This window comes from Bombina bombina, chromosome 1 (assembly GCF_027579735.1).
Source record: "Bombina bombina isolate aBomBom1 chromosome 1, aBomBom1.pri, whole genome shotgun sequence".
NCBI lineage: Eukaryota > Metazoa > Chordata > Amphibia > Anura > Bombinatoridae > Bombina > Bombina bombina.
The window spans coordinates 750,976,849-750,998,410 of record NC_069499.1 but is presented as its reverse complement, the minus strand read 5'-3'; the positions used below and the strand labels follow the sequence as shown (position 1 = coordinate 750,998,410).

Genomic DNA, 21,562 nt, shown 5'->3' with positions numbered 1-21,562 from the left:
TAACTAACAAAAAAAGAGCTAAACAAGCCACTCAATTTACTTTCTATTAGGACTCTAGCCAATAAACCTACAGCAAAACAAACTATATAAATCCATGAATCTAGGTTCAGAAAAGCCAAAAAATAAATCATATAAAAAAAATATGGAATAAAAGCAAATATACTAAAAATTATAAAAGATACAAAGAGAACAAAAAGAAAAATCACCAAGTGAAAAATAATAAGTGAAAAAATATAAAAAAAAATAATACACATATAGAATTAGAAAAAATATATAAGGGTGATAGAATCAAGAATAATAAACAAAAAAATTAAATAAAAATAAAAATCAAAAATCAAAAAAAAGTGAAAACAAACATAAGAAGAGGAAGAGAACAAAAAGAATAAAAAGAGATAAAGGAAGAACCAAGAAACATGCAACAAGATGATATCAAAAAGAGGTATCTTACAGAAAGCAATGCCAATCTAAGTTGACATTCAGGCCCCTGGGGGCCATGGTACCCAGATTGTAAATCCATTTAGATTCACGCTGTAGTAGTATTCTACCTCTGTCACCCCCTCTTGTAAGAGGGGGCACATGATCAATGATGATATACTTTAGATCAGCAACTGAATGTTTCAATAGGGCAAAATGCCTGGCCACCGGTTGTTCAGAGTCACCACGATCAATAGCTGTTCTTATCGCTGATCTGTGGTTGGCCATTCTTGTACGAAGATCGTCCACAGTTTTCCCAACATAAAACAAACCGCATACACAGTGTAACAAATACACTATGTATTTGGTTGTACATGTGACCCGATGTCTGATGCTGTAAGTCCTATTCTTGTAGGGATGTCTAAACACTTTACCAGTTGTTAATCCATTGCATGTTGTACATCCTAAGCAGCGGTAACAACCAGGTTTAGATTGCAACCAGGTCTCTTTCATATAACAGCCCCTGGGGTCTGTCTTGACAAGCTGGTCTCTTAAAGACCTCGCTCTCCGATATCCCATTCTAGGAGGTGCTGTCCCCTCAAACGGTAGATCCGGGTCTGAAGATATAAGAGACCAATGTTTACGTATGCTCTCAGCAATAGCTGGTTTGTCAACATCAAAGGTTGTGGAGAACGTCATTCTATTATCTTCCAAAGATGTTTCCTTGTAGGTTAGTAGATCCTCCTGCTGTAGCTTCAATGTATCCATCTTCTGTAGTGCTAGATCTTGTTTATTGTACCCCCTCTGAATGAAACGTGATTCCATAGTGTTCTTCCTTTATCTCTTTTTATTCTTTTTGTTCTCTTCCTCTTCTTTTTATGTTTGTTTTCACTTTTTTTTTTTTTTTTTTCATTTTTATTTTTATTTAATTTTTTTGTTTATTATTCTTGATTCTATCACCCTTATATATTTTTTCTAATTCTATATGTGTATTATTTTTTTTATATTTTTTCACTTATTATTTTTCACTTGGTGATTTTTCTTTTTGTTCTCTTTGTATCTTTTATAATTTTTAGTATATTTGCTTTTATTCCATATTTTTTTATATGATTTATTTTTTGGCTTTTCTGAACCTAGATTCATGGATTTATATAGTTTGTTTTGCTGTAGGTTTAGTGGCTAGAGTCCTAATAGAAAGTAAATTGAGTGGCTTGTTTAGCTCTTTTTTTTGTTAGTTACGGTGTTAGGATAAAGCATAATTTTCCCCGTTTTGGTACTTAATATTATCATGATGTCTAAGCCCATTATTATGACATGTTGTTTTGTCAGCATATAACAATTCCTATACAGCCTTTGTAAATAATGCACTTTTTAAGTTTTTACTATAACAGGGATTCCGCCGGGAGGCGTCCTGGTTGCTATGGCAACCGGTGACGTAGGGTTCTGCGCACGGCAGCTGACTTCCGGTACGCCGCCGGCGGGATTGCACTTGGGAGCGGGTTTGTTTGTGTATAAAGGGTGAGTAAATGTATATACCTGTAACTGTTGTCTGAGGACGGGGGCAACCCCGAAACGTCACAAATTAAAAGGATTTTTTGCTGAATAAGACCCGGTGAGTGCTTTTCTTTTTGGATGCTTATATATATATATATATATATATATATATATATATTCTGCAGTGTAGGATCCCCCTCTACCCCCCAACCTCCCTGATCCCCCACAAACAGCTCTCTAACCCTCCCCCCACTACCTATTTGCCACCATCTTTGGTACTGGCAGCTGTCTTTCTGTAGTGTAGTTGTCCCCCCTCAATACCCTACCCCCTCCCAGATCCCTTTCCCACATAGGATCCCCCTCTACCTTATTCCCCCCCTCCCTCCTTCCCACTCCTGCTTTTTTTTCCCCGTAGCGTAGCAGTCCCACCCATCTCCCCCCTAACCAAACCACGCCACCAACGTACCAGGTACGTCTGTAGTCATTAATGGATGTTTTTTGGAGGACGTGCCTGGCACGTCCTTGGTCATTAAGGGGTTAAAGGGATACTAAACCAAGAGAACGAAGAAAAATTGATAATAGGAGTAAATTAGAAAGTTACATAAAATTGCATGCTCTATCCGAATCATAAAATACAAAATTTGGGTTTAGTATCCCTTTAAGACAACTGCAGGGTGAAAAGCATCCACACATTGCTGTCTGACGAAAGTAAAAGGCTTGTTATGATCTTACCAGTTAAAAGGACATTAATCATCTTGTAATTGCAAGACATTTCTGTTGCCGTGCTATACAATAGCATGTCAGCCAAGTCTAATTGTTTATAAAAACACTGTTTGCTGCAATTGTTTTTAATAGCCAAACTTCACCCACTTGCCTTATTTGGAGGAAGCAATTGGGGCTTGAGTCTGCAGACAACAGGACTAGCCATGGTCATTATGTTAGATTAAATTGTATTTTTTGCAGTTGTTCTCAGCAAAAGCAAAGAAAAAACTGTTTTCAAGAGTTAAATTACATGGAAAAAGGGGCAAAATAAATAATGGAAGAATTTGGCAAAGTTGTTTCATTACGCATAATAATTTTATATATAAAAATCTCAAGGGGTTTACTGAAGTTTAACAGTCTGAACCCAAAACAGTGAATAATTTGGAATGCTGCCATCATAGTTGTTTTTGTGAGATCAATTTAAAAAATAAAAGCACTGTAATATATTTTGTAATATTCTCTTGAACAGAATACTTTGTCCCTTTATATTGGCCTTGCTTTTATACGTAAATATGTGGTGGTAAAAATGTATGAGTTAATATAGAGATTGTTACTGGCACTAGTCAAAGTAGTAATAGGAATTGATAGAGCAGTGCTCACTACACTCTCCGGTGCTACCCCCCAGTATAATATAATCAAAGCTTGAATTTAGGGAAGGACCTAAGTGGGGGTTTAAAACTAGCACTCATTCCTATGCAAATCGTTTAATCGTTAAAAGTAAATACTTTATTAAGTCATTTAGTTAAAAAGGAGAATACTAACTCCTAAAAGTACCAATTTAAACCAACCATGTGAAATAATCTTAAACTATTATGTTAGAACACCCCCGTTTCCTGGCCGATATCGGCAGTCCTCGGCATCAGGTGCCAGGGGTGACTAACAATGTTAATAATTATAAGTGCAAAATTCACTGTTTATACAAACGCGTTAATAGTTTAAGATTATTTCACATGATTGGTTTAAGTTGGTGCTTTTAGGAGTTAGTATTCTCCTTTTTAACTAAATGGCTTAATAAAGTATTTACTTTTAACGATTAAACGATTTGCATAGGAATGAGTGCTAGTTTTAAACCCCCACTTAGGTCCTTCTCTAAATTCGAACTTTGAAAAATGAATGAGTGAAAGGGGGTTCCATTTTCTATGGGTCACTTCACTGTCTAGGTCTGCTTTACGCAATTTGTCCTTTCCTCTACATTTTGCAATTCTATGGGCTGTACCCAAAGCTGTGGTGACCTGGGCCTTGGCATTGCTTATGATAAGTACATTTCTTAGATGCATTTCTAAACCTTTTAATCCAAAAATATAGTGAAATAGTTTTCCCCATTTACATGTTGGTAATATCCTGCCATGTCAGATTGCCACAGCTCTAAGGGTCTTCACAAAAACTGATCTTTTCATTTGCATTATAGATCTTTATTTAATAGCCATGTTTTGCCGGTTACTGGTTGGGGGTCTAGATTTACTAAAAACAGAGAAACCTAAATAAAAAGCTTTATTTTGATAGAGCATTTTATATGTTTTGAACCCCTCTAGAGCAGCAATGCACTAATGGGACCTAGCTGAACACATCTGGCAAGCTAATCACTGTAGGCTTACGTGCGCAGCCACCAATCGCCAGCTAGTTTAGAGTAGTGTTGCTCCTGAGCCTACCCAGGTATGCTTTTCAACAACAGTTGTCAAGAGAATGAAGTACATTTGATAATAGAAGTACAAAAGTCTCTTAAAATTGCACACACTGTAACATGAGTTTAATTTTTTAACTTGGAGCATTATAGAAAAAAGCACTGGGGATTAAAATAAATTGGCGATACCTGTCTTTCTTATTCATTCTTAGTAAATATTTACTTTACAATATTTTTTATGCTGTTTTGCTTTTTAATGTTGAATGAGTTATTATGGAAGCTATCTGCCTGTGTGCATTGTTCTCATCAGTGAAATCATGTACACCTGAATAAATTATGCAATTCATCTTCCACAATACAATTTGGGTTCAAAATATTTTCTTTCTCTAATTTTATCCATACGTAATCTTACCATTATTGTCAATTTCCTTAGCGGTTCAAACAGGCGATAATGGCAGAAGGAAAGCAACATGCTCTTTGTGTAGGTGTTATGAAGATGTCTGCAGATGACATGTAAGTGTTACATTATATATACCAAAAACTGTTCCAGCTGGAATGTGCTTATGGTTAAATTCAAACAGTGTGTGCATATGTTATGCTTGTTAGGTAAACATGCAAACTTAAAGTGAATGTAAACTTAACACTACTGCCCCACCGCATTGGATAGACTTTTAAAAATGAGCCAGGAATAATTTTTTTTTTTTTATATATATTTATGTATTTTCTCAAATTTTTACCTTTTTAGTGCTTCAACGATAAACGCAGGTCTCCCGCCCGCCATATTGTCTAATTAATTGACAGATGACGATTCTTAAAATAACTAATCCTTTGTATTCTTTTAAGAATTGTCATCTGGCAATCAATTAGACAATATGGCGGGCGGGAGAGCTGCGTTTATCGTTAGAGCGCTAAAACGGGAAAAATTTGAGAAAATACATAAATATAAAAAAATGCATGAATTAAACCCTGGCTCATTTTTAAAAGTATATCCAATGCCGTGTGGCAGTAGTGTTTAAAGAATGTGCCTATATCTGTCTTAAGTTTTGCTCTGTGTAACCATTTAGAGGCATTACTGTTCTGTGCATAGCCTCTGGTTGTATACATCAAAACTGTGTAGGGTATATATAACCAATCAGCAAGCGTTATCCAGGGTTCTGAACCAAAAATGGGTCAGATCCTAAGCTTCGATTCCTGCTTTTTCAAATAAAGATAGCAAGAGAATGAAGAAAATGTGATATTAGGAGTAAATTAGAAAGTTGCTTAAAATTACATGCTCTATCTGAATCACGAAAGAAAAACTTTGGGTTTAGTATCCCTTTAATGCACTTGTATATATGCCTATATTTTTTAGTGTACATATGTATTTATGTGTTTATATGTGTATACATGTCTGTAGATACATATATAAATTCATAAATACATATGTACACACACAAACACACACACACACAGTGGGTATTGAAAAGAATCACCCTCCTTGAAAATAATTACATTTTGTTGATTTGCAGCCTGAAATAAAGACGGTTTTTGTTTATCCAGTTGTAATTAGTGCAACTTATAACATCCAAGTGAAAAATATAACACCAACATGTCAGACAAAAATAAAGAAAATTCAAAAACAGAATCACTGAGTTGGAAAAAGGATCACCCCTCCTAAAATTACTTGTAAACTCAATCAGGTGTAGCTAATCACCTTCTCAACAGCACACACAAAACCATTAGACCTTCAACTGTGATCAGCTGTGGGCATATTGATTAGCTCATCAAGAAAAACATAATTTATGTAAGAACTTACCTGATAAATTCATTTCTTTCATATTGGCAAGAGTCCATGAGCTAGTGACATATGGGATATAAAATCCTACCAGGAGGGGCAAAGTTTCCCAAACCTCAAAATGCCTATAAATACACCCCTCACCACACCCACAATTCAGTTTAACGAATAGCCAAGCAGTGGGGTGATAAAGAAAGGAGTAGAAAGCATCAACAAAGGAAATTTGGAAATAATTGTGCTTTATACAAAAAAATCATAACCACCGTAAAAAGGGTGGACCTCATGGACTCTTGCCAATATGAAAGAGATGAATTTATCAGGTAAGTTCTTACATAAATTAGGTTTTCTTTCATGTAATTGGCAAGAGTCCATGAGCTAGTGACATATGGGATATCAATATCCAAGATGTGGAGTCTTCCACTCAAGAGTCACTAGAAAGGGAGGGAATAAAAAATAAAAACAGCCATAATAAGCTGAAAAAATTAATCCACAACCCAAAAAAATAAGTTTATTTTCATTTTTGAAAGAAAAAAACTTAAATAAAAAAGCAGAAGAATCAAACTGAAACAGCTGACCTGAAGAACTTTTCTACCAAAAACTGCTTCCGAAGAAGCAAATAAATCAAAACGGTAGAATTTAGTAAATGTATGCAAAGAGGACCAAGTCGCCACTTTGCAAATCTGATCAACTGAAGCTTCATTTTTAAAAGCCCACGAAGTGGAGACTGATCTAGTAGAATGAGCTGTAATTCTCTGAGGCGGGGCCTGACCCGACTCCAAATAAGCTTGATGAATCAAAAGTTTTAACCAAGAAGCCAAGGAAGTAGCAGAAGCCTTCTGACCTTTCCTAGGACCAGAAAATAAAACAAATAGACTGGAAGTCTTCCTGAAATCTTTAGTAGCTTCCACATAATATTTCAAAGCTCTTACCACATCCAAAGAATGTAAGGATCTCTCCAAAGAATTCTTAGGATTAGGACACAAGGAAGGGACAACAATTTCTCTACTAATGTTGTTAGAATTCACAACCTTAGGTAAAAATTGAAAAGAAGTCCGCAAAACTGCCTTATCCTGATGAAAAATCAGAAAAGGAGACTCACAAGAGAGAGCAGATAGCTCCGAAACTCGTCTAGCAGAAGAGATAGCCAAAAGGAACAACACTTTCCAGGAAAGTAGTTTAATGTCCAAAGAATGCATAGGCTCAAATGGAGGAGCCTGTAAAGCCTTCAGAACCAAATTAAGACTCCAAGGAGGAGAAAATGATTTAATGACGGGCTTAATACGAACTAAAGCCTGTACAAAACAGTGAATATTGGGAAGTATAGCAATCTTTCTGTGAAATAAAACAGAAAGAGCGGAGATTTGTCCTTTCAAGGAACTTGCAGACAAACCCTTATCCAAACCATCCTGAAGGAACTGTAAAATTCTAGGAATTCTAAAAGAATGCCAGGAGAATTTATGAGAAGAACACCATGAAATGTAAGTCTTCCAAACTCTATAATAAATCTTTCTAGAGACAGATTTACGAGCTTGTAACATAGTATTAATCACTGAGTCAGAGAAACCTCTATGACTTAGAACTAAGCGTTCAATTTCCATACCTTCAAATTTAATGATGTGAGATCCTGATGGAAAAACGGACCTTGAGATAGTAGGTCCAGCCGTAACGGAAGTGGCCAAGACAGGCAACTGGACATCCGAACCAGATCCGCATACCAAAACCTGTGTGGCCATGCTGGAGCCACCAGCAACACAAAAGACTGTTCCATGATGATTTTGGAGATCACTCTTGGAAGGAGAACTAGAGGCGGGAAGATGTAAGCAGGTTGATAACACCAAGGAAGTGTCAGCGCATCCACTGCTTCTGCCTGAACATCCCTGGACCTGGACAGGTATCTGGGAAGTTTCTTGTTTAGATGAGAGGCCATGAGATCTATCTCTGGAAGCCCCCACATCTGAACAATCTGAGAAAACACATCTGGATGGAGAGACCACTCCCCTGGATGTAAAGTCTGGCGGCTGAGATAATCCGCCTCCCAATTGTCTACGCCTGGGATATGCACCGCAGAGATTAGACAAGAGCTGGATTCCGCCCAGGCAAGTATCCGAGATACTTCTTTCATAGCTTGGGGTCTGTGAGTCCTACCCTGATGATTGACATAAGCCACAGTTGTGATATTGTCTGTCTGAAAACAAATGAACGGTTCTCTCTTTAGCAGAGGCCAGAACTGAAGAGCCCTGAGAATTGCACGGAGTTCTAAAATATTTATTGGTAATCTCGCCTCTTGAGATTTCCAACCCCCTTGTGCTGTCAGAGATCCCCAAACAGCTCCCCAACCTGAAAGACTCGCATCTGTTGTGATCACAGTCCAGGTTGGGCGAACAAAAGAAGCCCCTTGAACCAAACGATGGTGATCTATTCACCATGTCAGAGAGTGTCGTACATTGGGATTCAAGGATATTAATTGTGATATCTTTGTATAATCCCTGCACCATTGATTCAGCATACAAAGCTGTAGAGGTCTCATGTGAAAACGAGCAAAGGGGATCGCGTCCGATGCTGCCGTCATGAGACCTAAAACTTCCATGCACATAGGCACTGAAGGGAATGACTGAGACTGAAGGAGCCGGCATGCTGCGACCAATTTTAAACGTCTCTTGTCTGTTAGATTCAGTGTCCATGACTCTGTCTCTATCTGGAAGCCTAAAAAGGTGACCCTTGTCTGAGGAATCAAGAAACTTTTTGGTAAATTGATCCACCAATCATGTTTCCGAAGAAACAACACTAGTTGATTCGTGTGAGATTCTGCAGTATGTAAAGACTGAGCTAGTACCAAGATATCGTCCAAATAAGGAAACACTGCAATACCCTGTTCTCTGATTACAGATAGAAGGGCACCCAGAACCTTTGAAAAGATTCTTGGAGCTGTTGCTAGGCCAAATGGAAGAGCAACAAATTGGTAATGCTTGTCTAGAAAAGAGAATGTCAGAAACAGAAAGTGTTCTGGATGAATCGGAATATGAAGGTATGCATCCTGCAAGTCTATTGTGGACATATAATGTCCTCGCTGAACAAAAGGCAGAATAGTCCTTATAGTCACCATCTTGAAAGTTGGTATTCTTACATAACGATTCAAAATTTTTAGATCCAGAACTGGTCTGAATAAATTTTCTTTCTTCGGTACAATGAATAGGTTTGAATAAAACCCCAAACCTTGTTCCTGAGGAGGAACTGGCATGATTACCCCTGAAGACTCCAGATCTGAAACACACTTCAGAAAAGCCTGAGCTTTTACTGGATTTACAGGGATGCGTGCGAGAAAAAATCTTCTCACAGGAGGTCTTACTTTGAATCCTATTCGATACCCTTGAGAGACAATGCTCTGAATCCAATGATTTTGGACAGATTTTATCCAAAAATCCTTGAAAAACCTTAATCTGCCCCCTACCAGCTGAGCTGGCATGAGGGCCGCACCTTCATGCGGATTTAGGGGCTGACTTTGGTTTCCTAAATGGCTTGGATTTATTCCAATTTAAGGAAGGCTTCCAATTGGAAGCAGATTCCTTGGGGGAAGGATTGAGTTTTTGTTCTTTATTCTGACGAACGGAACAAAAACGGTTAGAAGCCTTAGATTTACCCTTAGGTTTTTTATCCTGAGGCAAAAAAACTCTTTTTCCCCCAGTGATAGTTGAAATAATAGAATCCAACTGAGAACCAAATAAATTATTACCTTGGAAAGAAAGAGATAGTAATCTAGATTTAGAGGTCATATCAGCATTCTAAGATTTAAGCCACAAAGCTCTTCTAGCTAAAACAGCTAAAGACATGGATCTAACATCAATTTTGATATAAAAAATGGCATCACAAATAAAATGATTAGCATGTTGCAGTAAGCGAACAACGCTAGATATGTCAGAATCCAATTCGTGTTGCGCTAAATTTTCCAACCAGAAAGTTGATGCAGCCGCAACATCAGCCAAAGAAATACCAGGTCTGAGAAGATGACCTGAATATAAATAGGCCTTCCTTAGATAAGATTCAAGCTTCCTATCTAAAGGATCCTTAAAGGAAGTGCTATCTTCCATAGGAATAGTGGTATGTTTAGCAAGAGTAGAAATAGCCCCATCAATGTTGGGGATTTTTCCCCAAAACTCTATAGATTTTGCTGGTAAAGGATACAATTTTTTAAACCTTGAAGAAGGAATAAAAGAAGTACCTGGCTTATTCCATTCCCTAGAAATCATATCAGAAATAGCCTCAGGAATGGGAAAAACCCCTGGGGAAACCACATGAGGTTTAAAAACAGCATTTAAACGTTTATTAGACTTAACGTCAATAGGACTGGTTACCTCAATATCCAAAGTAATTAACACTTCTTTTAATAAAGAACGCATATACTCTATTTTAAATAAATAAGTAGATTTGTCAGTGTTCCAGCAGAAACTTCTGAGGCAGGATCAGATTGGGACATCTTGCACAATGTAAGAGAAAAAACAACATATAAAGCAAAATTATCTATTTCCTTATATGACAGTTTCAGGAATGGGAAAAAATGCAATAGCATAGGCCTCTGAAAGCAAAAAGCAAGAGGCAAACAAACAAGGGGTATTGAAATAATGAAAAAAATTTGGCGCCAAGTATGACGCACAACGTAACGTAAAGTCTTTTTTGCCGCCAAAAATTACCGGAAATGACACATTTGCGTCACTAATGACGCCGCCGTGTTAAAGGTCTCGGCGTCGCGTATGACGCCGGAAATGACAAAGTTGCGTCATAAACTTACTTTTTCGCGCCAAGAATGACGCAATAAAGTTTAGCATTTGACGCACCCGCGGGCCTAATACCCGCAATTACAAGAAGTAGTCAATTGAAAAAAGACTAAACCCCAGGTAAAAAATACATTTCTTAAAAATGTTTACTTTCCCAAATATGAAACTGACAGTCTGCAGAAGGAAATACATGAACCTGACTCATGGCAAATATAAGTACAATACATATATTTAGAACTTTATATAAATGCATAAAGTGCCAAACCATAGCTGAGAGTTTTTTTAAGCAATGAAAACATACTTACCAAAAGACACCCATCCACATATAGCAGATAGCCAAACCAGTACTAAAACAGTTATTAGTAGAGGTAATGGTAAATTGAGAGTATATCGTCGATCTGAAAAGGGAGGTAGGAGATGAATCTCTACGACCGATAACAGAGAACCTATGAAATAGACCCCCGTTAGGGAAATCATCGTATTCAAATAAGTGATACTCCCTTCACGTCCCTCTGACATTCGCTGTACTCTGAGAGGAATCGGGCTTCAACAATGCTGAGAAGCGCATATCAACGTAGAAATCTTAGCACAAACTTACTTCACCACCTCCATAGGAGGCAAAGTTTGAAAAACTAAATTGTGGGTGTGGTGAGGGGTGTATTTATAGGCATTTTGAGGTTTGGGAAACTTTGCCCCTCCTGGTAGGATTGTATATCCCATATGTCACTAGCTCATGGACTCTTGCCAATTACATGAAAGAAAGATCTTTACTGGAGCATCTCAGTCCCTGGTAGTGCAACTGAAGCAAACAATCAACTATGGGTGGCAAGGCACTGTCAAAAGATCTTTGGGATTAAGTTGTGGACAGGCACAAGTCAGGAGATGGATACAAGAAAATATCAAAGGCTTTCTCAATGCCTAGAAGCACAGTGAAGTCTATTATAAAGAAGTGGAAGGTATTTGGTAAAACACAGACCCTCTCTGGATCAGGACGTCACTCCAAACTGGATGAAAGAGCCAAGAGGAAACTGGTCAGAGGCTACCAAGAGGCCCACAGCAACTCTGAAGCAGTTGCAGGAATTTATGACAGAGTGGTCATTTTGTGCATGTGAGAACAATATCACAAATTCTCTACAAATGTGGCTTGTATGGAAGGGTTGCAAGAAAAAAAGCCACTCCTGAAGGCAGGCCACATGCAGTCACGACTGAGCATTTCCATAACACACCTAGGAGACTCTGAGGCCACATAGAAAAAGGTGTTCTGGTCAGATGAGACTGAAATTGAATTATTTGGCCTCAACACCAAACAATATGTCTGGAGGAAATCCAATACAGCGCACCATCCAAATAACACCATACCTACAGTAAAGCATGGAGGTAATATCCTGTTATGGGGGTGTTTCTCTGCAGCAGGCACTGGAGCGCTTGTCAGGGTAGAAGGAATAATGGATGGCAAAATACCGTCAAATTCTTGAGGAAAATCTGCTGCCCTCTGCCAGAAAGTTGTCAATGGGAAGAAGGTTTACCTTCCAACATGACAATGACCCAAAGCACACAGCAACAATGACCACACAGTGGTTGAAGGAGAAAAAGGTGAATGCCCTTGCATGGCCTAGTCAGAGCCCAGACTTAAACCCCATTGAATATCTGTGGCATGACTTGAAGACTGCAGTCCAAAAACGGTCACCATCAAATGTAACGGAACTCGAGTAGTTCTGCAAAAAAGAGTGGGCAAATATTGCACAGTCTAGATGTGCAAAGTCAGTAGAGACATATCCCAACAGACTACTGGCTGTAATTAAAGCAAAAGGTAGTTCAGCAAAATACTGACACAAAGGGACTATCCTTTTTCCAACTCAGTGATTCTGTATTGCATTTTCTTTTTGTCTGACATGTTGGTGTTTTTATCTTTCACTTGGATGTTATAAGTTGCACTTAGTAATTACAACTGGTTAAACAAAAACTGTGTGTTTTTTTATTTCAGGCTGCAAAACAACAACATTTGATTTTCAAGGTGGGGGGTGATTTTTTTTCAATACCTACTGTGTGTGTGTATGTATGTGTGTATGTATATATATATATATATATATATATATATATATATATATATATATATATATATATATATATATATATATATATATATATATATATATATATATATATATATATATATATATATATAATGTTAAAGCCCTTTAACTGCCTCCCTTTTTTTTTTTTAACATGAGATCTCATATCTTTGTGCCCTTATAACTTTTGTGTGCAATATTTTTTTTTAAAATAATTTTTATTAGTGGTGTTATGAGTGTAACTGTACTTAGAAATTTATTTTTGATGTGTTTTATGACACTTTTTTTGTCTCACAAAACAGTTAACCAGAGCTCTGAAGTTGCAGTAATCATTTTAGCGTAAACTGCAATTGCGCTCAAGCACTGCATTTAATTTCAACTTATAATACCAGCGGTAAGCCAGATGAGCGCAAACACCCGCGATAAACCCCTTATCGCTCGCACACAAACGTTTCCGATCCACTCATAATCTTGCCCTCAGTTAGCAAAATTTTCTGTGGAGAACACTTTGTATACTTACACTTTTATAGCTATGTAAGCGTTAATAGTTCTCTAAAGTGTGGACAGTTTTATTGTTGATATTGTGTTATTTCCCTTTATGCTGTATTTCTAAGATTTTTATTTTTTTATTTTAAAAAATATGGTAATTGTTTTTTAGTTATGCCTGGTAGTTAGTGTAGCATCCTCCCACCCCAATAGTTTTTCATCTTGACTAAGTATGCACATGAAATAGATATATACAGTAAAAAATACCTAGCTTCTAGATTGTTGCACTGCATTAGAGCATGTCATTTTTGCACTGTTGAGGCTCCAACTCTGTCCAACCTCCAAGAAGTTAACCCCTTGAGTTCTAATGACGGCTCTGAGCCGTCACAGAGTTTCCCACTCTGGTGCTAATGACGGCTCAGAGCCGTCACTAGCACTCTCCCAACTTGAGGGAGATCTGGGGGCTCCCACCCGCTCCTACCCCGGTGATCGGTGCTGTATAATGAAAGGCATCGTCGGGGCTTCCGTTTTGCGTGGTGACGTCACGCACAATAAACGTGATGACGTCACCTCGCAACTTTATTTAACATTAGCAATGTTAAATATAGGAGCAGGGGGCATGCTGCTTAAAAGCCTGTATCTCAGGCATCTAAGCAGCTACAGACCCCTAAGATCCACCGTTGGAAAGGTCATCGCCTAACCTTTCCAACAGTGTAAGTCTTGGGGATCTGAAATAAATGAAAAAAAAAAGTAAAAAATATATATTTTTAAAAATATTAAATAAAAAACCCTTTAAGAAAACCTTAGCACCCAGGTGGGAAAGTGCTTAGCACTCAAAGGCTTAAACACACATTTAAAGGGACACTGTACTATAAAATTTGTTTCCCCTATATGTGTTCCAAATTACTTGCTACATCTACTGCAGAGTATTACACACATGGGGAATTGTTCCTTCATGTTTATTTTGAATTATTTATATTTGAAATAGCTGTTTTTATTCATTAAAACCATCACCTATTGTTCTACAGACATGCCCCTAACAATGGGCTGGGCATGCAAGTAAAGGAAGCCCTGCTAATGGTGTCTTAAGTATTAATTTGCTTATTATTGAGCTCAACCAGCTATTTCAAATACATACACAATCTGCCTCCTACATGGGGGATTAATATAGGATATTGTCCAATGTTTACATAGCTTTTCTACAGAGAAAAGTTTTACTCTTATTTTACGTATTGGTGGTGATAAACAGGCAAATGTAGCTGTTTCAAGTAACATAGGTAAAGAAACTGTAAACCGTTAAATACACTGCAGTAGGTAAAAGGGATCATTGTAAACGCATTTAAAAGGGAGAACATACAATGTTCCTTTAAAGTCCCATTTGGAGCACAGGTGATTGGTGGGGTCATGCTGTTTCATATTTTGCAGTTTCAGTGACTCACAAGCTGGACTTTAACCCTCCCCCAAAGGGGTTAAACACATACAGTTGGTATGTGTAGCAAAAGCATGACATTTTTAAAATAGAATGCCCCTTTAAAGTATGTGAGATGAGTGCATCTAGTTTATCTAAGACATAGTAGAGTTAAAGGGACAGTCAAGTCAAAATGAAACTTTCATGATTCAGATAGCACATGCAATTTTAAACATATTTCCAATTATCTTTCATTATGAAATTTGCTTTGTTCTCTTGGTAGACGCATAAGCTGATTTCTAAGCTGTTAAAACCACCTCTTATCTCTGCATTTGACAGTTTTTCACTGTTAGCGATTGCTAGTTCATGTGTTTTATGTAGATAACCTGCTCACTCACGTGGAGTTATTTATGAGTCAGCACTGATCGGCTAAAATGCAAGTCTGTCAAAACAACTGAGATAAGGGACAGTCTGCAGAGGCTTAGATACAAGGTAATCACAGAGGTAAAAAGTATATTAATATAACCGTGTTGGTTATGATAAACTGGGGAACGGGTAATAAAGGGATTATCTTTCTTTTTAAACAAAAACAGTTTTAAAGTATACTGTCCCTTTAATGGAAGGATTTGCTTTCTGAGAATATAATTGGAATGCTGTTGTTGTTGTTGTTGTTGCTTTACTTGTTTATATTTCAGTGGGGGCCAGGGTATGTTACTCCAGGGATCGCCCTCTGTTCTTTATGTATTTTTTTTTTTTTTTAATTGAGGTTCAAATCAAGGCATACAAGCAGTAAATAAGCAATAAAGAAAAAAATAATTTCACAGTGGACAACCAAGATAAAAAGAAAAGTATATCGTATATCCATACAACAAATTACACATTTAAAATTGCAGAGAATGTAAAATTATAGTGGGTAATGTCAAATAAGAATAGACCATTCTTGTGTCTCGTATAGTGAACCTCATTTTATTTTTTGTAACCTAACTAGCAAAATTATTAAGAATAAAGCAATATTGTAACTAGAAGAAAATGATTAGACCTATAGAAAATACTTGTAAATAGGAATTGGTTGACCCTTTTATGGAGCGCAATATGGTGCAACTATCGTTTAACTAAAAATGGCATAGAGGAGACATTGCATATATATATATATATATATATATATATATATATATATATATAAAAAATCTCTTCAGGATCTGACAGGTATATATGTTAGCATTTAAGAGGCATATAATATAAATAATGTATGTTTAGTTATAGTCATTGCAAAACCTGGTAAACCTAAATTGTTTCATGCCATATATAGTTGAGTGTACTATTTATTTATAAAATATTTTACCAGGAAAGATACATTGAGATTTCTCTCGTTTTCAAGTATCTCCTGGGTCCACAAAACATTGCATTTATACAATAGGGTACAATAAAATACAAAAACAATATTAATACACAATATATACAAAATGTAACATAGAATAGGTAGGAAATATATAATCAACCATGACAGGTGCATTCTGTTTTTAGATATGTAGAGAGGGATCGCTTAAAGGATTTTAGGCTTGGGGGAAGGTTTGAAAGTGTGTGGGAGGTTGTTCTATAATTGTGGTGCTCTGTAGGAAAAGGATGATAGAGCTGCTTTCTTTGTGTATTGAGGCAGACTAAATAATGTGCTGGTACTGGATCAGAGGTTATAGGAGGTGGGAATAGCCGGGGAGAGCATTCTGCTCAGGTAGGGTGGGAGCTTCCCAGAAAGGCTCTTAAACACAAGGCAGGAAATATGGAGGGTGCATCTGGATTCCAGCGTCAGCCAGTTTAGTTCTTTTAGCATGTCACAATGATGGGTCCTGTAGTTACATTGTAGCGTAAAGCAGCAGAACGAGTTATACAATGTATTAAATTTATTAAGGCGAGTTTGCGGTGCATATACTACATCCCCATAATCCATGATTAGCATCAGCATTTGCTGTACAATCTTTTCCTTTACTCTAGGGCTTAGGCAGGATTTGTTTCTGTACAGGGCACCTAGTTTTGGATAAAGTTTAGATGCAAGTTTTTCTAAATGGAGGTCAAAAGATAGATTGGGGTCTAACAACATACCCAAGTATTTGAAAGAGTGGACTGCGGTTAGTGTGCAATTTGATTTTGTTTTGATGCATAGATGGGAATTTTGTACTTTGTGTAATTTAGGTACCGTTCCAAAGATCTTTTTTTTTGTTTTTTGAGATCCACTTTTCTACCTCTGTGAACTGGTCTTGGAGCACTGCCTCAAGCTGTGGAAGATCGGATTTGCTTGCATAGATTACTGTGTTGTCTGCGTACATGTGTACAGTTCAGGATTTTCAGACATTAGGCAGATCAGCTGGTCTTGGAGCATTGCCTCAAGCTGTGGAAGATAGGATTTGTTTGCATAGATTACTGTGTCTGCGTACATGTGTACAGTTGAGGATTTGCAGACATTAGGCAGATCATTTTATAAAAAAATGTGAATAGTAGGGGGCCAAAGAATGGAACCTTGGGGAACACCTCACGTGACTGGGAGAGGGAGGGAGTCGCTGTCGGAAATGGAGACATATTGTGATCGATCCAATACATATGATAGAAACCAGGTTAGTGGACGATCACCAATACCTGAGTTTTTTAGTTTGAGCAGTAGTATGTCATGGTCTACTGTGTCAAAGGCCTTTGCAAAATCAAGGAAAATAGCTCCAGTTAGGTCTCCTTGCTCCATTCCAGTTTGGATGTCAGTGCAAACTTTTAGGAGGGCAGTTGTAGTTAAGTGATTCGGTCGAAAACCTGATTGATCAGGGGTCAGATAGATTGTTGGTAATACTCTCATAGTTGTGTATGGATGCATTTTTCTAGGATTTTTGTACGGGGAGCAATAATATTGGGCGATAGTTAGAAACCAAGGTTATCTCACCACTTTTATGGATAGGCACTACTCTTGCAGTCTTCCAAAGTTTTGGTATGTATCCAGACACCAAGGATTCATTAATTAGGGTTGTGACAGGTTTAGCAATTGCCAACGCACTGAGCTTTAACAGCATTGCTGGGATTTGATCAGGTCCAGACTGGTTTTTCATTTTTAGATTATTAAGGTGATTCTTAATGACATTGATGGGTACAGCTCTAAAATTGAACTTCTCTTTATTGGGTCTTTGCAGATTTAGTGGGGCCTGATCCACATTTGTAGTTTCAGGATGTGTCATGTATTATTTTATCAATCAGGGTGGTACTATATTGTTAGCATGTAAATTTAAGAATTGTCGAGTACACAAAAAGATATGTTATCCATATCAAGACCAGGTATAAACAGATTTTACTTTTCTAGATATTTCAAGTTGCACAATATATTAATATGGTAGGTATGAGAGTATATAAGTATGTGAGGAGTTTGTAGTATTTTACAAGAGAAACCGCATATGAAGTCGCTGGCTATAATTCACTAATACCAGAGTGCTTTTGAATTGGTGAGGGGGAGATAATGCCCGAAAGCTATAAATTGGTGAGCTTGGAGGGAGCGAACAGCCAACCAGATAAGTAAGATAAATGCAGGTTGTCGTGCTGCCTGAGTATAGCTCATTTGTAGGATTTTATATGCTGCAAGTATAAGTGAGGGACCAACCATGGTCTGGCAAGAGGAAGGTCCATAATATAACGACTGCAAATCTTTCTATATAAGCTCTGAATGAGTCATGTGTTGATTTAAAAGGCCATAATTGGAAGCTCACTTAGGGATAAATATTGGTTTTTCATCATTGCCTAGGCAATATTTTATTTTAACTGGGCCTATTGTGAGGAGTAAGTTATGGGGTTTTCATCTTAAGAAAAGCAAAGCTACTAGGTAGCTCTAGTGATGTTGAACCATTACAATTAACTGTTATAGGACGGTATTAACCATTCTATTTGGGTTATTGCTGCATCTCCTATCCTGTTAGGAGTAGTCTGTACACTGAGAAAAAGATATAGCATGCATCTGGGAGCTAGGGTATCACTAGAGAACATGAGACACTATCACCTGCTAAAGAAGGAGCCAATATTGAGTTGCAGCATGCGTGTCAGCACGGACCTTTGGTTTCTGGCTTGGTCGAGTGGGGGGTGCGGCTTAGCATCTCCCAATTTGCTAGATAGGCCCTCACCAATATGTGATGCTGCAGCCTCCAATTTGATTCCGGACCCTAACTGTTCAGTTCCGGCGATCTCTTCATTATCAATACATGTCTCATTTACCCCATATTCAGTTAATATAGGCAGGATGGCTACATTTAGTCCCTGGTGCTGCACCTTTAGCAGAGTTTCGGTAGGACCTTTTTGTGCACTGCAAAGTTCCCTCTCAAGGCGAAGCATATGTGCAGATAATAATCCCTCAAGAGTTTGCATAAATTGTTTATCCATGTTTACAGACATGTGACTATATTATCTGAGATTGATAATGTAGTTTGTAGGCAAGGCTTTCCAGAGGAGTAGGGCTGTTGATCATAAGAAGTTCAGAACTTGTTCTAGTTTCTCTCAAGAATATGAGTGATTGGAATCTGCAGTGTAGATTTCAAAGTTAGCCGAGTTATTTCAAATAGAGATCAGGAGCCTTAGAATTAGCATAGTGTGTCAGGTTCCTTGTGGTTATGCTGGAGAACATAAGTCAAGTACATGAACAGAGCAGGGACTCAATCATATCAGATATATCCTTGGACATAGCCAACACACATAATCCAATTAAACATCTTAATTATCTGAGAAATATAAAATGAAACCTCAATAATTAAAAAAATAATTCAGGAGCTCCTGCCATGTACTTCCTGCCGTAAGCTCCGCCCCCTTTTTTAAAAAAATAAAAAAAATTTTTAATAAAAGTCCTATTTTACATTTCGCTGTTTAAAGGGGATATGAAACAGTACTGTTTAAGTAAAAACAAATATGCTAAATCAAAGTAAACCTAAAAAGAAAGAATGCATAAAAAACAGCAAACTTACATGTTTTCTTGCAAAATGAGCACAAGGGCGCTGACAAGCTCTTAGCATGGGCAAAACAGACTGCTTGTTTCTCTTACATTCATTAAACGCGAAGGACCAGATGACAAGTGGAGCGCAAAGTATTGCTTTCGCAAGGGCAATATTTGCGCTCCACTAAGTAACACCAGCGCACGCAAATGTGACAGCAATGTAAAGGCACTTTTCAGTGCCCTTTTTTTTTTTCTAACACCCCACACCTGCCAACTTTAACCCCTAAAAACTGCTTAGTGCAACAAAAAGTGGCTAATTTTTTAAAATTTATTATAGCCACTACACAATTTATTTTGGGGGACATTTAAAAAGGTCTGATCTCTGATTAATATTTTGAGCGCTAATTGCTACTGCAAGCTTGTAATGGCTGGTTATTTATCGCGTGCCCGTAAATGGGTGAATTTGCCCGTTTATGCGCGCGATAAATTAGCGCTCCACTTGTAATCTTGTCCTAAGACAGCTCATGTTACTCTAGTAATTAGTGGCAGCACATATATGCCTCTTGTGAGGCGCTTACCCAATGTGTTCAACTAGCTTGCATTAGTGCATTGCTGTTCCTTCAACAAAGGATACCAAGAGAATGAAGTAAATTTGACATTTGAAAGTTGTTTAAAAGTGTGTATGCTCAATCAAAATTATAAGAAAAAAAAAATTTGGATTTCATATCCCTTTTAATGGTCAGTGTCCCTTTTTAAATTAAATATAATGGACATTGTACATGCGTGCAAAGTTGTTTTTTTGCTGTTTTGTTTTTTATATAGTTTCCTTTAAAGGGACTGTAAACCTTGTTTAATTAAATTCATGTATTATCCAATTATAAACTAATATTGCATTTATTATTATGCAGAGAAAAAGCGCAGTGGAAGCGTTAAACACACTTATAATATCTTCTGCCGAAATAGCCTTTTCTGTCCGCCTTGCTAAAAAAACTTTTTTTAATATATTTACCGTCATAGCCCCTGCAGCCAACAGCCGATCGAACGTCCGTCTTCTCCTTTCTTCACAGCGCGCGTTCCCTCTTGACGTGCGCATGCGCACTGCAATCCTACTTGTTCTCTATACAGAATCGCAATGCTTCGCTTACACTCTGCACAGTAAAATATATATAATCTATATACAATTATAAATTTAATTAGTGTGTAAGAAGTATGATTGTTTACAGTCCCTTTAACTTGTTTTGTAATCTTGATTACTTACTTTATTGTCCCCAAAAATATAGAAATTAATAATCTTTTTTTTCTTTTTTCTCTCCCACAGTGAAAAGGTCAATAAAGGAATTGGCATAGAAAATATTCATTATTTAAATGATGGTTTGTGGCACATGAAAACATACAAGTGACAGCACTTTGTATTGGAATGAGGAGCACTTGGATTCATTGTTGATTACTTGAAGATACTCGTTTTTATCTGTGTGGCTGAATGCAAAAGTCTGTTCTGAAGTTCTACTGAATAAATCTATTAAAACATAAGCTTGTGTATATTTCATGTAACTGAGCCAACACTGCTTTTGCTGGGCATCATTTATTCTTAATGAATTTTATATTAGAAAAATTGTATGAGGGTTTGCACACACATTTTGTCTACATTTGTATGGTATTCTATGGAAGTCACATTGGGAAACTGATCAGAAATAACTAAAGAAATGGAAGATGCATGATGAAGCAGAGTCAGAGATAAAGAACACTTTCTTTCATACAGGTGGTGAGAGTCGATGATCCATTATACCTCGGAAATTACTCTTCCCTACCACTAGGAGGAGGTA

At 37.3% G+C, this 21,562-nt stretch overlaps 1 protein-coding gene across 1 annotated transcript in view; it reads left to right on the top strand.

The window, feature by feature from the left end:
• MCTS1 (MCTS1 re-initiation and release factor) overlaps nucleotides 1–21,269 on the top strand; it is a 71,085-nt gene extending 49,816 nt beyond the window's left edge. The window contains exons 5-6 of the mRNA XM_053699284.1: nucleotides 4,737–4,804; nucleotides 21,058–21,269. Of these exons, the coding sequence (XP_053555259.1) occupies nucleotides 4,737–4,804; nucleotides 21,058–21,139 (150 nt within the window). The 3' untranslated portion in view covers nucleotides 21,140–21,269. The remainder of the gene's footprint in view (nucleotides 1–4,736; nucleotides 4,805–21,057) is intronic.
• Nucleotides 21,270–21,562: the final 293 nt, after the last annotated feature.